The sequence below is a fragment of the Podospora pseudocomata genome, chromosome 4, assembly GCF_035222375.1.
Source record: "Podospora pseudocomata strain CBS 415.72m chromosome 4, whole genome shotgun sequence".
NCBI lineage: Eukaryota > Fungi > Ascomycota > Sordariomycetes > Sordariales > Podosporaceae > Podospora > Podospora pseudocomata.
This window is the reverse complement of record NC_085888.1, coordinates 1,192,050-1,207,664: the sequence shown is the minus strand read 5'-3', so window position 1 is coordinate 1,207,664 and position 15,615 is coordinate 1,192,050. Positions and strand designations below refer to the sequence as shown.

At 53.8% G+C, this 15,615-nt stretch overlaps 6 protein-coding genes across 6 annotated transcripts; 3 read left to right on the top strand and 3 right to left on the bottom strand.

Annotated features, from left to right (window-relative positions):
* Positions 1-131: 131 nt before the first annotated feature.
* On the top strand, positions 132-3,877 carry SIP5 (SNF1-interacting protein). The gene is made up of 2 exons (XM_062890435.1): positions 132-1,228; positions 1,282-3,877. The coding sequence occupies exons 1-2, from the start codon at positions 854-856 to the stop codon at positions 3,463-3,465; spliced, it is 2,559 nt and encodes an 852-aa protein (XP_062743342.1). The 5' UTR covers positions 132-853; the 3' UTR covers positions 3,466-3,877.
* A 36-nt stretch (positions 3,878-3,913) lies between these two features.
* On the bottom strand, positions 3,914-5,230 carry QC762_409770 (uncharacterized protein; the record flags this gene model as incomplete). Its single annotated transcript, XM_062890434.1, has 1 exon — positions 3,914-5,230. The coding sequence occupies one exon, from the start codon at positions 5,228-5,230 to the stop codon at positions 3,914-3,916; it is 1,317 nt and encodes a 438-aa protein (XP_062743341.1).
* Positions 5,231-5,684: 454 nt separating this feature from the next.
* Positions 5,685-7,826, top strand: QC762_409760 (uncharacterized protein). The gene is made up of 4 exons (XM_062890433.1): positions 5,685-5,881; positions 6,154-6,958; positions 7,019-7,310; positions 7,379-7,826. The coding sequence occupies exons 2-4, from the start codon at positions 6,910-6,912 to the stop codon at positions 7,695-7,697; spliced, it is 660 nt and encodes a 219-aa protein (XP_062743340.1). The 5' UTR covers positions 5,685-5,881; positions 6,154-6,909; the 3' UTR covers positions 7,698-7,826.
* A 370-nt stretch (positions 7,827-8,196) lies between these two features.
* Positions 8,197-10,389, top strand: QC762_409750 (uncharacterized protein). Its single transcript, XM_062890432.1, has 7 exons — positions 8,197-8,415; positions 8,493-8,822; positions 8,891-8,974; positions 9,025-9,150; positions 9,209-9,638; positions 9,693-9,830; positions 9,916-10,389. Exons 1-7 carry the CDS (start codon positions 8,327-8,329, stop codon positions 10,255-10,257), a joined length of 1,539 nt encoding a protein of 512 aa, XP_062743339.1. The 5' UTR covers positions 8,197-8,326; the 3' UTR covers positions 10,258-10,389.
* QC762_409740 (uncharacterized protein) lies at positions 10,254-11,700 on the bottom strand (the record flags this gene model as incomplete). Its single annotated transcript, XM_062890431.1, has 3 exons — positions 10,254-10,576; positions 10,660-11,419; positions 11,491-11,700. The coding sequence occupies 3 exons, from the start codon at positions 11,698-11,700 to the stop codon at positions 10,428-10,430; spliced, it is 1,119 nt and encodes a 372-aa protein (XP_062743338.1). The 3' UTR covers positions 10,254-10,427.
* A 1,306-nt stretch (positions 11,701-13,006) lies between these two features.
* Positions 13,007-14,699, bottom strand: ASD1 (aspartate-semialdehyde dehydrogenase-like protein; the record flags this gene model as incomplete). The annotated part of the gene is made up of 2 exons (XM_062890430.1): positions 13,007-13,036; positions 13,113-14,699. The coding sequence occupies 2 exons, from the start codon at positions 14,697-14,699 to the stop codon at positions 13,007-13,009; spliced, it is 1,617 nt and encodes a 538-aa protein (XP_062743337.1).
* Between the last annotated feature and the right edge of the window lie 916 nt (positions 14,700-15,615).

Below are 15,615 nucleotides of genomic sequence, written 5' to 3'. Positions count from 1 at the left end.
ATACCGAGGTGGTGGAATGTGGCGGCCGCAAGCAAACGGTGATAAGAGGAGGGATGTGGCTCGTGCTCAGACACCTCCCGCTTTGGTGCATGGGCCACCCGCCTGACTTTGGAGAAGGCATTGCTTGGCAACGATTCCCCAGCATCACAGCCATCCCGTCATCTTGCCATCGCCGGCCTCGCCAATAATACGGATACCTGTTTTCGCCGACTGTCTGGCATCGGGGCCCGTTCTATGCGTCCCGAGTATCGTGTAACTACTTCCACATCCCACCGGACAGGCCACCGTTCATCGGTGCATATCTCAGCCTCGCAGTAGGCTTCAAGATACACAATAGGGACGTGTCATGTCAGGGTGTGCTCCCCCATTGAATCCATCAACCGACCGCCAACTTCCGTCCCGCCTCCGCCATATCCGGCCCAAGCAAAGCAATAACAACAGTCAACCTCATCTCTGCTCGCGCAATTAGTTACGTTCCCTTGCATTTTGAACACTACAATATCGAACTATCTATACCTTCCTTCCGCCGATCTTGTCCCGAACCATCGCCCTGTTTCCGCTTGTCGATGTGCGCAGGTCCCCCAGATCCTGCTTTACCCCATCAGCGTCCGCGCCTATCATTTGGACTTGTCGACGTCACTGCCATTTGACCTCCAGAACACAATCCATCGACAACTCCCCACCATCGAACTACTGCCGACAATCTCCAGGCACAATTTACAGCCAGACGCTCTCCTCTGCAGAAACGCCAGCCGTGGTTGTTACAAGCAACGTTGCGAGATTGCGACAAACGGCCAGCGACGACCGGGAGACGGCCAATACGCATGACGGCCTAAGGCCTCAACGCTGCAACATGGGAAACGCCAACACGAAGGAGTCGCGCGGCGGCGATGGAAGCCACCGCAGCCACCACGGCGCCTCTCAGCCGGGTGCCACCGGTTCTTTACATGCAGACAGGTCGCCAGGACGGCGGAATCGGCTGAGCCGCGGTGATTTGGGTGTCCTAGGCCTGGTGGGAGGCTCGAGCTCCCATAGCGAGCATCATCATGAGCGCAGAGAGACAAAACAAGAACGGGAAGCCCGTAGACTGGAGAGGGAAAGAGTCCAGCGGTTGGCGGAAAGAGAGCGGAGCATGAAGGAGGAGAACGTTGATGGTGGATTTCTCGTTACCATGGGAACATACGTTGGTGTCGAAGACTTCAACAAGCAGATTGTTCGGCAATTGCAGGTAAGCATACGGCTTTCAAGTCCCTGTTGTGAGCAGCACTGACATGTCTTTAGATCGAAAGAAAAATCGCCCCTTTCTGGCGAGGTTTGAACGACCTTGATGACCAATGGACAGAACCTCAAATTATTGCCGCAGCACGCGGCCTGCCGATTCCAGCTGCCGATGAAGTACCGCCTGACGAGCTGATTCCCCGTCCTCTGTCAGCAAACGACCATACGGAAGGCTCCCGGAATATAAACAGCCTCATGGTTCCGATCGCTGGCCGTACACAGTCTACAACGTCGGAACACAGCATGTCTAACCCAGGCTCTGCGCTTCCTTCTCCCATCTCCAGCCAGCCCGCTAGAACGAGCTCCCCTTTTAGACCGCGTGGCAAAGCTCTCGCCGCCGTGCTCGGCGGGAACTCTCGAAATTGCTCGACGACTGAGATTGTGCCCCGCGAAATCAACATTTCCAATGACCCGTTTGTCAATGGACAACCCATCGAGGTGTTCCTGTACAAGAATGCCACCGAGTGTCCGATCTGTTTTCTGACCTACCCGCCATATCTCAACCAGACGCGGTGTTGTGGACAGGCTATCTGCAGTGAGTGCTTCGTTCAGATTAAGCGACCTGATCCGCATTTTCCCGAGGGGCATAATGAGAACGACCCAAACCACAACCCTGAAGAGGCGGCCGGGATGTTGGTATCAGAGCCCGCCTGCTGCCCCTATTGTACTCAACCAGATTTCGGTGTAACATACGATCCGCCACCTTTCAGACGGGGCCTGGCATATTCTATCGCTCCCGCAGCTCTGACATCCATGAGCACCGCTATGTCGTCCAGCAGCTCTATAAACTCGGCTTCTCTGTCGCCCCCCGCGGGGGCTGCTGGCGGGGGCCGCCGAAGGACTCAGTCTCTCTCTGCAACCAGTCCAAATGTTATCTTGACAGACCGTATCCGACCAGAATGGGCAACCAAACTCCAAGCTGCGCGTGCTCATCAAGCAAGACGAGCTGCTGCTGCCACCGCCTTGCACACTGCGGCATTCATGATGGGGAATACTGAGAGTCGGGCGTTTCGGAGTCGTTTTGGGCGAAGAAACACGGGCGGTTCGGGATCGACGGGAGCTCCTTCAGGGGGGCAGAGTAACGGCGAGGGAGACAATGGCGACAGCGGCTCTGCAACGCCTGCGGGTGATGCCGACTCCTCAGGTCAGCGGGGTAATCGTGGCGGAACATCCAGCATCGTTGTCTCTCCACGCATGCGCGCTGAAGAGCTCGAGGAGATTATGGTCATGGAGGCTATCCGTTTGTCGCTCGCCGAAGAAGAGGAGCGGAAACGGAAAGAAGAGCTTGAGAAGGCCAAGCAAAAAACAAAAGAGGAGAATAAGCCAACAAAGGTGGGTGGCGGGCCTTATGATGACGGTACAGGAAACAGCCAAGCAAGCGCAAGTAGTCTGAGCGTGGAGAGGAAGCGAGGAGACAGTGCTTCTAGCAACCTTCGTGTGGAGGCCAGCGTCACAAATGGGCTGGCAACGACTGCTGCAGCTGCGTCAGGTTCAGCAGCTGATGATAACACCAAGGACAAGGGCAAGGCCGTAGACCGCAATACACCCATCACTTCTGATGGTTCTTCCGCCACCGCTGCCTCCCGACCAGTCCTGGCGACTCACCAACCTGCAGGCCCATCCCACCTCAGACAAATGAGCAGTGCCTCCTCAATCTCTTCCTCTATCCTTGACAGCCAACCTAGCAGCTTTACATCGCCATCCACCGCTCAAGATCCGCGCGGAAGCGGTCTCAGTCTTGAAAGTCGTTCTGCCACCGAGGAAGGCGAGTGCCAAGAGAGAGACCGTGATCCTAGCGCCAGCACTGAGCCCTTGCTCAACTTCAGAAGTCTAGCGGAAGTGGTCGGGGTCAGTCTAGAGGGCGAGAACGCCGGAAGGCGACTGAGTCAAATCGAGTTGGAGAAAAGCAAACGCTCAGAAGAGCCCCAACAAAAGGCGACTACAACAGAACAAGCCGGGGGAAACTTGTTGGCCGAGGCAGCACAGAATGGAGCTGCTCAGAAGCAAACTGGGGAAGAAATCGAGAGGGAGCTACTGCACCTAGAAGCGCCCAGCACTTCGGATCCGTCGCTTCCACCTAAGGTGATGGTTACACCCGACACTCCCGCAGTCGAGATTGGCGAGGATTCGAAGCAACTTGGCTACCAGACAACGACTGTGGAGCGCACTCACCAACTCACGCAATAGTTATGCGGTCTGATTCGGTGTGGCCTCCTGCGACCAGAGGCAGTTGACGCAGGTTCCTAGAACACGGGAGATGAAGAAGAGGCGACACTGTGTGTTGGATTTCTTTTGTGCATACACCGTCTTCTCTCCCACCCATCGTTTGCCCCTTTTAGCCCTCTCCTTATACCTTTTCTCGCGTTACGTTTCGCAATGTCAGCGAACTTCCATTCACAAGGAATGGGTTTTCATTTTTTGCTATGGCATCAGACTGGAAATGGGCGTCAGTGATGGAATGGAGTCTGGAGCACCTGATCTTTTAGGGGCTGTTTTCGTCTAGGATTCACATTTTTTTGGAAGCATTGTATTCTCACGCGGCAGGTAGACGAGCAATGACAAGGTCCTTTTGGAGACCAACAATGTACCAGGTTTCGCTGGATGCAATCGTGAAGAAGAGACTGATCAGATTTTGCTACTTCGGCTGTGCATCTCTGGTTGACCTGGCGGCCAGGCGTTGCTGGTATGCAATCATTATAGAATCAGACGGTACCCGACCTTTGTCTTCCTCCGGACGAGTGTTGACATAGCCAGGACCGGGACTTTCCCAAGCATAATCCATCCATCTACCAAGCGCTGGCCACAGCTGGTTTTGAACCAGTCGCAGTACCTTGTCCTGCCGTTCTTTACCATATGCAGGATCGAGCTTCCCGTCAACGGCATGGCCGAGACTGGACAGAACCCCCTTCCACTCCGCGACTGTCTCTTCAAGCTCGCTAATGGACGATACACCGCACACGGTAGCACCCACTTTGGCGGTATCGTTGCCGGAAGCAGTTGATGGGACCTGCACACCAACGCCAGCAGCAGCCCCTATGCGCGCCCACTCCTGCAACGACCACCGAATCGCCACCGACTCCAAACGCTCGCCAGCTGTGCCAGTAATCCCCGCCAACTCCTTACACGCCACCCGGAGCTCAGGAAGTGAAGGATGCCACTTCGCCAGCGGAGAGGCCTCGCTCCTCTCATCAGGGGGGATGCCCCGGTTGGTGAGCAAGCCCATGCCCAGCATGCTCGCATTCAACACCACCTCGACACCAGCCCTCTTTAGCCTCGCCAACGGCGATGAGGATGACTCTTCTGGTCTCGTCTCCCCGGCCACCCAAGGCAGCGCCAACTTGCGATTCTGCACCGTAAAGTGGCCATAGCTCAGCACCGCATCCAACGGCTCCCCGGTCTTGTCCAGAATCATTTCGGCCAAGCTGGCCAACACATGGGCTGGAAACCCGCTGATGCCCACGTACCGAACCAGCCCTTCTTCGTCTCGCAACCTCCGGAGCTCCTTCACCGCTGCTAGGACCTCGTCTGGGGAGACAAACTCGACGTCGTGCATATACACGAGGTCCAGGTACTCGGTGTGCAGGCGCTGAAGACTTCGCAGGATGGAGTATCTGATCCAGGTGGGGGAGTAGTCGAACTCGTCGCCAGCTATCCTCCCTGCTTTTGTGACGAGGAAGATGGACTCGCGCTCGAGGGGGATGGGGAGGGGGTTGGAGGCCGAGGCGGTGGGGTTCATGAGGCTGTCCAGGGCGGTGCCGAGGAGGACTTCGGAAGGGCCGTAGTAGGGGGATGTGTCGAAGGCTTTGACGCCGAGGGAGATGGCGCGGGAGACGATGTCGCGGTAGGGCATCGCCAGGGGGTCCGAGACATATTGGTGGTTGAAGGTTGCGGTGCCGAGGAGGAGTGGGGGCAGGGTGGTAGAGATAGGAGGGTGAGGTTTGGGGGATGCCATAGTTGGCTGGAGGTTGGCGGTGACTTGTGGTGGTGTCACCGAATATGTCAAGCGGTGGTTTGGAGGTAAGGTGAGGCGGGGCCGCGGGATTGTCGCGGACTGGAATGTGAGGCTTTCAATTCGTGTGCGGCGACGAGCGGGTCATGGCCGTTGAGAAGGTGGGGTGCAGAAGTTCAGCCCTTATCCATGGCGCAGGGCGGGTGATGCAAGAGGTGTTGTATATTGCAACATTACGAATTCAACATGCGTCGACACGGGTATGGGAGGGGGGGGATATATGTTGTCGATGTCGATTGTGGTGCCGAACTAGAGATCATTGATGGGAAAGCATCTTATCAGTGTCGATCTTGGTGCATAATCAACAATTGTGGCTTGCTCTCGATCTGCTGCTGATCAATGCCGTCACAGAAAGAGGGGCATTTTGGAGTGGAGATGTGCAAACTGCAGGCACAACCTTGAGCATGCGGGGAAAGCTCAGCGTGGGGGAACCCTGAATTGGGTGGCCCAAGCTTCTCAACATGGGTCGAAGACATCTCGGATCGTTTGGCACACCTCTCTCTTGAAGCATCGGAAAAATGAGAGGCTTGTGTTTTAAATGAGCAGATCCCAGGATTTTGGATGAGCCCTCGCCAAGCATCGGAACCAGATGAGGTCAAGCACACCCCTTGGCACAAGCACCCACCCCACCATACTGTCCCCGTAACCTACAGACATCCGTCGACTCTCCTGCCCGTACAATTAATTCGACAGAGACCATCACATTCAGACTCTGCTCCGTATTTTAATCGACCATTTAAGTCATACCAGATTCTCTGGTAGAAAAAAAAAAGCCTGTGCTTAATGGGTCGAGAGTCCTGGTTTCGGCTATTGATCCGGAGAGATCAACCTTTGTTGTCAGCGAACAAGGCTTAACTTTCAAGAAGTTGTCCTTCACTCGAAAAGTAAGCAAAGGCCTGGCCATGACGGGCCCTTGCATCCCCGCAGGAACTCATCTATTCGGACAAGTTGAGGTTGCGCTACGATTAGGCTAAAGAGGGTCGTGGTTCTGCCTCCATGGGCCATATCAGCCTTTCTCACCATCTCGTTTCCTGCTCAATGCTTGTCCCCAGCCAACCGCCCAATCTTGTCCCTCCGTCCCGTTCCGCTTCATATTCCACCGCACCCCGCATGAACGACCATTTCATCTATCTCATAGATCACCTCGCTTTATCCTTCCAATCAACGACTTATGATCATCGCTGGCTGCTGGGAACCAAGTGTTTTCCAGGTCCTTCCTTGCATCACCAAGTCCCTGTTTGGTTGATTAAGGTGGCATCAGACCACCAGAATGGGCGTTTCTTCACCACGAGCTTCCGGAGCACCACGCCAGCAACGGACCAACCGGAATCGACCGAAGAGTGATGACCACTTGGTATGAAAGTGACCCCTGGATACGGTGCGTGTCTTCTGGAGCGTAGTGACGGCCCGGATCACCAGGCTCAACCACGCGGCGCTTATATTGCCAATACACATTACATGTGCGGAATTATTGGATGACGCTCTAGGGTTCAAGGAATGTAGCTCCCGGATGAACGCCCTTGGTAGGGGCCTTCTTATAAAAGTGTCCTCCCCGGATACCATGCTGGTAGACCATCCCCTGCTTCGTTTCGTCTTTTTGTCTTGTGCCACCATCAGTCAAAATGCTCTTCTCTGAAGTTGCTGCTCGCGCTGCTGCGTTCTTAGGTCTCAGTATGGAATCCCACGGCCCCGTGCTGCCAACTTGTATATTGACATATCTTTTTCTTCTAGCGGCCCCGGTTCCTAGACAGTTCGCCTTTGAGCCCGACTCGGTTGCCTATGAGGATCCGGACACCGGCTTGAAATTCTCTTCTTACACCAGTGCTCGCGGCATCTCCTGGCGTGTGGCTATCCCAGAGGACATCCCGGAGGGTGACAAGATCTTCGACACTGTATTGCAGGTTGAGGCGCCCATCGATGTTGGCTGGGCTGGGTTCGCCTGGGGTGGCCACATGACCTATAATCCCTTAACTATCGTTTGGCCCAACGGCAACAACGTCGTTCTTTCGTCCAGGATCGCCTAGTTCGTGTCCCCTTCGGTGGCTCGGCAGCAACAGTCTGGCCATTGATGCTAACATTCATTTCCTACAGTGGTTACTACAGCCCTCCCGAGTATCCCAACGCCGAATACAGAATCGTCAAGACCGGCACCCATGTCAACGCCACTCACTTTCAAATCACGGCTGTTTGCACGGGCTGTTCGAGATGGGGAGATGAAGACATTGGCTTCACTGAGTTAGATCCCGAGTATGACAGCACACTCGCTTTCGCCTATGGTGACTACCCCGTCGACACGCCGGAGGACCCTTCATCCACCTTTGGTATTCACGACAGCTTGGGCCACCCCGTGTTTTCTCTCGGTACCCAGGCCAAGAATGCTGACTTTGCGTCCAAGATTGAGCAACTTTAGGTGTATGTATACCTAGAGGATTGGGGAGGGTGGATAGGATGGACTTCTGCTTTAGATGTGAAACAGACGTTGTTAAAGAACCTGCTGTATGTACAAAGAATATATATGGGCTGACTATCCCTTTCTTTTATTTTGGACTAGGACTTGGCCTAGCTGAGCGAATTGGTCATGGTGTCGGCGTGTCTTGCCCCGGATTCATACTTGGCGTGGGGTAGGTCATCTTGGAAAAGAAGGGTGACCAAGTTGTTAGGCTACATTGGCCACGAGTCATCAAAAGACCATATTTTGAAATAGAGAGAGTCGCTCTGGAATCCCAGGGAAAGGTCTATAGACGACTACCTTGATATTCATCACTATTACAAATTCGGATTTGCTGGGGAGCTATAAGAAATAAACAAAAACTATTGGCTGGTTTTCAAGTAGTGTTTCACTGCAGCCAAGTGCCGTCACAATTCTCTCCAAATAGGGCAAGCACCACCAACCCACGTTGTCCCCATGTGCCATGTGCCGAGCGAGCGGGGCCTGGGACCTCTGTGTCCTCATTCACACTGCAATTCCAAACAAGACTTCTTCAGGTCTCGGTCTCACACCAAGTGCTTCGACATATTCGATGGCCGCATGATCCTTTTATGCAAATGGGAGGAACACGCTTTACAAAAGCCTCACAGCGGCTACATTCGTTTTGTTTGTTTCTTGCACTGGGGTCGTTTATCTGGGGGTAAGTGAGCTACTTTTTTTCTCAAATTTATTCACAGTTCCCCACTGGTAACCCTGGATTTACATACTCCAATGTAGATATAATGTTGGCGTCCTCGCCTCGGTACTCGTCCACCCAGGTTTCAAAAAGACACTCCACAGACCAGATGCCTCTCTGAGCGGGCTCATCACGGCCATCTACTACCTCGGCACTTTCATCAGCTACCTTTTCTTTGCTCATCCGGCAGCAGACAAGCTTGGCCGGCGCCATGCTGCCTTTGTGGGGATGGGGGTGACCTGTGTTGGTCAGGCGCTTCAGGTCGGCGCCACGGGCTCAGCTGCAGAGGCTTTGGGGATGGTGATCGTTGGGAGAATCGTTGCGGGAGTAGGCACCGGGATAATTTCAACTAGTGTTCCCTTGTACCAAAGGTATGTTGTGTGACAGGGTGGTTAGAAGTGATGGACTGACTGTGTGGCTGACTGTCCGTTTATCAAAGCGAGATTGCGCCATCCAAGCATCGTGGCAGGTTTGTTGTGATGAATCATATCGGATTCATCACAGGGCTTGCCTCTGGGTTTTGGTATGTCTACCGCCCCTTTTTCTGACAAAGCTAGCCTAACCAAATTCCAGGGTTGGTTATGGGATGACATTTTGGGATAGCGAACGAGGTCTCCAGGTGGCATGGCGTTATTCTCTCTCCGTGTCTTTTGTCCCGGCTTTCTTCTTCTTAGTTGGCCTGCTGTTCATGCATGAGTCGTAAGTCATATCCTTTGGTCGCTACTCGCCTACCGTTGAAACTCAACTTCTTGATTAGACCCCGGTGGCTCGTAGAGCATGGAAAGATTGATGAGGCCTTCACCACGCTTCAGTACTACCGCGAAGGGTATTACACATCCGATGAAATCTACGACGAGCTTGACGACATCGAACGCTCTGTAGCTTCTTTCAGAGTCACTGGCCTTGTTTGGACATCTCTGTTCGCCGACAGAAGTCTCTTTGCTCGCATGTGGCGATCGGCACTTTTGCAGTTCCTGGCGCAGATGTGCGGTGCTACGGCTATGAAATACTACCTTCCTGCTCTCTTTAGAGCTCTAGGCTTGAGCCATCGAGTGTCTCTACTCGCAGGGGGGATTGAAAGCACCCTTAAGATCGGGTGCAATGTGCTGGAGATGTTTATCATTGATAGAGTTGGACGAAGGCTGACACTTGTCATTGGAGCTGTTATTATGGCGTTCTCCTTGCTGGTAAGTACTCTAACTCTGTTTACGAGGGCCAGACCGTACTGACTACACTGCCAGATCAACGGCACTTTGCCTTTGATTTATCCAAATAACTCCAACACCGCAGCAGATTATGCCTGTGTGGTCTTTGTTTTCATCTACTCATTGGGATACTCAATGGGATTTGGTCCAGCTGCCTGGGTGTATGGTTCCGAGGTAAGATCTTTACATACCCGTGAACAAAGCACAAATATTCACTAGAACATGACTCGGACTAACCTTACCTACCTAACTTACCTAGATTTTCCCAACCGCCGTCCGAGCACGGGGCCTCAGCTTTGCCGCTTCGTGCGGCGCCATAGGCTCCATCATCGTCACCCAGATATGGCCCATTGGAATCGCGGCTCTCGGCTCCAAGATCTACTTCTTTTTCATGGTCATCAACCTAGTATCAGTTCCCATCATTTACATCTTCTTTCTAGAAACGAAAGGGCGCGCTCTGGAAGATATGGATGTGCTATTTGGGGGACACGACCCAAGTGTCTCGTCAGAGCACCTATTGGCTGACGGGGAGGATGAAGACGATGATCAAGGCCCAAGGAGAAGGGGAAGTCCAATTGATGGGGGACTCTGGAGGGATTGAAAATCGGGAAACGCCCAAGCAGGAATCAAGTTTGAACATGTGTGTTTTTGACTATTGCGTCTATGTACAATGTTTTGTTCTCAAAGCGAACACTAATATGAACAGAGAATGATGGTCTGTTTGTGCAGGAAGTGCCCATTTGAGACCACCGCTAGATTATTATTGCATCCTTACAAGTATGAAGCCTCGACGAGGAAGGCAACGGTGAACTTGGTGTGGCGGAGGATGGCGGGCCACATGATGGTGGAGAGGGCATCGTTGGCGGTGTGAATGTAAGGAGTGGCAGTCTTCATAACTTCATCGCAAACGTAGGCGGCGGCTGTTTACATCCATGTTAGTACTGATTCAACACACCAGGAAAGCCCAAAAGGCGGATAAAAGTGATAAAGGGGGGGAACATACGGAAACCGTTGGAGCGGGCTGAAGCGTGGTCGGAGCATCCGTAGCCGCACTTATCGGCGGTAGTAGTACCAGTGTAAGCGGTAGCGACCACACGGACGTACGCAGTCAGAGCGTTGTCAACGTAATCGGTGTAGATGGAGATCTTCCCGCTGGGGGAGTAGCCGGCCATGTCCTGGTTCACAACAGCGAGGACGGTCTTGCCGGTGGACTTGTAGTTGGCAAAGACAGCAGCAGAGCCAAGGAGACCACCCTCCTCACCGCCGTAGAAGTGGAACTCGAGGGTGTCCTTGCCCTTGAACTTGTTGTTGGCCAGGACACGGAGCGCCTCCATGAGGACGACAACACCGGAGGCGTTGTCATCAGCGCCGGGAGCACGTGCGGTGGTCGAGCCGGCGGTGGAATCATAGTGAGCGGAAACGATGACGAGGTCAGTGGAGTTTCCGGGAATCTTGACGATGATGGAGGGCTGGTTGAAGGAGTGGGTAAACCTGGTGACGGTGATGGCTGGGTTGACAGCGACAAGGCTGACGAGGGTGTTGTAGAGCCAAGTACCGGCCTGGGTGCCGTAGGTGGCCCTGTAGTAACGGTTGTGATAGTTGGTGAGGGTCGTCATCCAGCTTTGGGGTTGGGTAGTGGAGACGAGGTTGATGAGGGGATTGGCCTGGGCCTGCTTGCTCACGGCAGTAGGGTAGGTGACGGCCCGGGCTTGGAAGACATCCTCATCCTCATCGGCAGACAGGGCCCTGAGGACTTGGGAATCCTGAAAGAATTGGTCAATCATTCCCTGCTGCAAGCTGGAAAAGGGGTGAGTGACAGTGGCATAGTACTTACTGTGATATCGGTGATATCAACGAAACCGATCTCGTGCGCCGCATACTGAACGATCTTTTCCTCCTCAGAGATCCACTTAGGGGCACCCTTGGGGGAAGTCTTGATCAGACGGAGGCCGGCCTTTCTGTTGGTCGCGTCCTGGGGGGAGGGCACGGCAGCCACAGAGCAGATGGAGGCGGCCAGCAGGGCCAGGAGCGCTTGAGTCTTCATCTTGGCTTTTCGTGATGGTGTCTTGGGAGGATGGAAGGCGAAGGGGGAGTCAGGACTGGGGGTACTCAAGACTGAGAAGGGAGGAAGGACTCGGTAGTTGATGTCCCGCTGGATTCCATTTAATACTCTACGGCTACCTCGTTACTCATGGCCAGCTGGGGTTGAACTGACGCCATCCAGTAGGCTAGACCCCATCGTGAGACCCCATCCCCCATACAAGACAATGGACAGCTTCTCCAGATTCACCATCTGGTAAAGGTAGGTAGGTGCTTAGACTGAAACCTGAACAGCCGGTTATGCCGCACGGGATGGGCTTCCTGATTGAGGAGCATGAAGACGCCGTGCGGCGGTTCGGACCCCTGTATTGGGCAGGTACCCGCCTGTATCACATTGTGTTATCGCGCTGGCCTCGGCCGTTGGGCGATCAGTCGTTACTTGGAGCTGCCGTAACGGGCATAGTGTCACGGCCGCCCCCCTTTGGGATTGGCGATTTCACCTTTTTCACCCCCACTCCACCACACACGCTTCCATTATGGATCAAACTTTTTGATTTGAGGTAGGTATACCGAAGGCTGTTGTGGGCTACCTGATCGTCTGAGTGGACGGACAGAAGCGGCACTGAAAAGGCCTCATCTCCTCACTTCGTGGTGGGGGGTTTGTGTGTCTGCCAATGCCATCAGCAGGAAAGGGAGTGAGATCGTAAATAGGAGGAGGGGCACGCGAGCTTGGAAACTGCCATTCATTGCGCCATTCAAACGGGCCCCCCTAACTCTGATAGGGAGGTCCATGCAAGCTGAGAGCGTCTAGTGGTTGCGACCTCGATTCCGCCCGTGGCGCCACAGCTTCTCGAAGGAGGGGAAAGTAAGATACAAGATATGGGTCGTCTGTGCTGGATGGCAATTGCAGATATTCTCTCGTAATACTGCAGAGTATGGCCATTAGAACAGTATCGATATTCACATGCGGCATGGGCATATCCAGGGAAGGAAGGTCCGGGTTCTAGATCTCGATAGAACGGTGTTGATAAGGTATGATAAGGCCCTCGGGATGATGCGCATGTGTGGCCGTGTCGGATGGGTGGTTGGTTCACTGTCCAACTACCGACGGGAACAAGGCTGGATCCGATAAGCTTTTCCCTGTTCATCTATTCTTGCATATGGAATTGTTCTAGCGCTGCTTCTATCGGCTCAGGGTGTGCCCTCGTCCCTCGGGCAGGCCTGGGCACTGGCATTAGGTAGTCGGGGTTCTTTTCCAACTCTTTTCGGCCTTTGATTAATCACAACACCACAACCGTCCCAGGCTTAGTTTACTGGAACAACTCGACAGCGTCGAAAATCTGTTGTCTTTTGGTTAGCCTCTTCCGCTTCTTTCGCAAATCAAGCGTGTGCGAGCCACAGAATCAAATTACTTACAAAGTTGGGGCTCAAGAACGTTGTCCCACTGCTGCCACTGATGGAGCTGATGGTGATGGTGTTACTTCCTGCAACCAATTTGCCAGTTGGGATGGCTACGGTATAGACTTCACCATGGCCACGGTACGCACCGCGAGTCACGCCGCGGCTATCAATTTTGGCTGGGGCGCTTGGTGCTGGGCCAGACCACCCGTTCACATTGATTTGCGGACGACTACCCGCGAAGCTGAGGGTTGTGGCAATCCTCAACGTGGCAGCTCCCGGTGCGCTTCCCAAATTGAACCGGATCGTCACAGGGTTGTTGACAGACTGGAAGACCGCCATGGGGAAATCGGTGAGTGGCGAGCTGCCGACCTTGTATGTCAGAGGACCCCAGTTGCTCATGCGGCTGTCAGAGGGATGCATGCGAAGGAACTTGTCAGCGTTGCGGAAACCAGTTGGCTGCCCATCGTATTGACCAATTTGCCAGAGGGTATTGCGGGAGGTGTTGAAGGTGCCGGCGATATTTTGCGATCTGGTCTGTCCGGCCGTGACAGTGACGGTAGATGTCGCAATCTTGAATTCGGTCTGGTACAGAACCATGGTGTACGTGCCCGGCTTCATCAAAGGGGAGGTGAAGGCCCCATTGGAGGAGGTTCTGGCCCAGTACTGAGCAGCGCTGTTGAACCAGTGAACCACACCTTCCATTCCGCTCTGGACACCGGAGGCGGTGCCTGTGACCCTTCCACGACCCGAAGGAGGGACCCATCCTGTCACACCAACCTCGCCGAACCACGAGACGTCTACGTTCTTGACACTTGGGATTCCAGAGCGCGAGAACTGCATGATGTATGGTCCATGAAGTCCCATTCGGTACGGCTCCGTCTGCACATGACCGCTGTTCATGTAGTTGTACAGATTGGTAGAGGCACCAGCGTTGTTCGAATTGATGTCTCGGAAGAACGGGCCACCTGAAGACGACTCTTGCTGCGGTGTCATGATGCAGACGTGCATCAAGTCGCTACCACCAAATACACAGTGGGAATCCTCGTCGATGAACCTCGTTGACGAATAGAACTTGGACCGGGTCTGGCCGTTCACCACGAAGACGTCGGAGCCCTCAACAGTGGAAGTGGAGCTTTGGGTGTTGGAGACTTCGCCATAGGGATATTCTCCAGGAAGCTTGTCGGGCAGAAGACGAGCAATCCATCGCAACTCGCCAATGGAAGGCTGGGCGGTGATATAAGTGGCCAAGAACATGCTGCTATCGCCTGCGCGGACCACGATGTAGTGGGTCAAAGTCGACGTCACACAAGTAACTTTTATGTATTTATTCGATCCGTTGATCTGGCTGATCGAGACGGTCGCGGACCCGAGGCCGGAGTTGATATGGGTGAACTGGCTTCCATACTGGAGCTCGGTGCCTCTATACTTGATCGACCTGATATCGCAGTTGGACTGGCTCACGGAAAAGATGAGCGGGTTGGCGGAACCGGCGTCGACGACATAATTGCCCCCAGAAGAAGTGTAACCAAAAGCGGCGTAAGCACCCGAAACAAAAGACAGCAGTGAGAGGACAGCAAGCTGAAAGACCGACTTGGGCTCCATGTTGAAAACCTAGAGCACTCGGTGCCGTGAACGCAGGTTTTCGGGCTGCTTCCGGGGACGAGGAACGCTCAGCACAGTGGGTGGTATATACATCCCTAGAAGAGCGGCATGGAATGTTTATATCCATTGAGCAACAGTCGTGACCCCTTTACCCCTTGACGTCGTCGCCTGCGATCTCGGTTTCTGCATCGCAAGCTGTTCTGCCAAGTCGGCTAGTCATCTGTCTATGACACCTTATTGGCGGAATGACAATGCTTGTCTCCGCCACTGATGATAGAATTCGGGGCATGATGCGTCCTGGACCACTACCAACGGAGGAATAGCAACTGAAAGGTTGTATTTGGCGGAGCGAGGCTGCTCATCCGGGCATTTCCCGTGTTTTGGGGCGACGCCAAGACGGTGGCATTGCTGCCGCTCCGGTTTCGAGTTCCGGGACTTGGTCCGATGATGGATGGTTTTGTACTGTCTAGACAGCAGTAAGGGACAACCATTTCTAGCTTGCGTATCGAGTCCATTTGGGTGTCACCGGGGTTTGCCGGAACTAGTTGACTGTTGCTATTTGCGCTGAAGTGTAGGTTTTCGAGCATTTTAAATCTATATCACGAGGATGTCGACACAGCCAGTCCGCTGTGCACTGCCTAGTTGAGTTTGTGAACCTGTTGCCAGTCTGGTTAAGCAGGCATATCGGATGTTTGTGCTTCTAATTGCTATTGCAAGTGTGTGCATGCTCAAAATAACACCGGGGCATTGCATTGACAACTTCCGAAGAGGCCGTAACGGGTTTAGAAAAGCCTGTCTGCATCATCTGTCAGTCACAACGGTAGCTTGTAGTGCCCTCTTCCAGATCAGAATCATTCTCAGCATATAATACCAAGCCGAGTCCTCCACGATGGATCGAATCATAAGCAGCACGGTC

Bases quoted from the DNA above. Each gene is read 5' to 3' on its own strand.
- QC762_409760 (XM_062890433.1), top strand. From the start codon at position 6,910: ATGCTCTTCTCTGAAGTTGCTGCTCGCGCTGCTGCGTTCTTAGGTCTC. The intron at 6,959-7,018 runs GTATGGAATCCC...TTTTTCTTCTAG, and splicing joins TGCTGCGTTCTTAGGTCTCA to CGGCCCCGGTTCCTAGACAG. The intron at 7,311-7,378 runs GTTCGTGTCCCC...CATTTCCTACAG, and splicing joins CTTTCGTCCAGGATCGCCTA to TGGTTACTACAGCCCTCCCG.
- QC762_409750 (XM_062890432.1), top strand. From the start codon at position 8,327: ATGCAAATGGGAGGAACACGCTTTACAAAAGCCTCACAGCGGCTACAT. The intron at 8,823-8,890 runs GTATGTTGTGTG...CGTTTATCAAAG, and splicing joins AGTGTTCCCTTGTACCAAAG to CGAGATTGCGCCATCCAAGC. The intron at 9,831-9,915 runs GTAAGATCTTTA...TAACTTACCTAG, and splicing joins CCTGGGTGTATGGTTCCGAG to ATTTTCCCAACCGCCGTCCG.
- SIP5 (XM_062890435.1), top strand. From the start codon at position 854: ATGGGAAACGCCAACACGAAGGAGTCGCGCGGCGGCGATGGAAGCCAC. The intron at 1,229-1,281 runs GTAAGCATACGG...ACATGTCTTTAG, and splicing joins AGATTGTTCGGCAATTGCAG to ATCGAAAGAAAAATCGCCCC.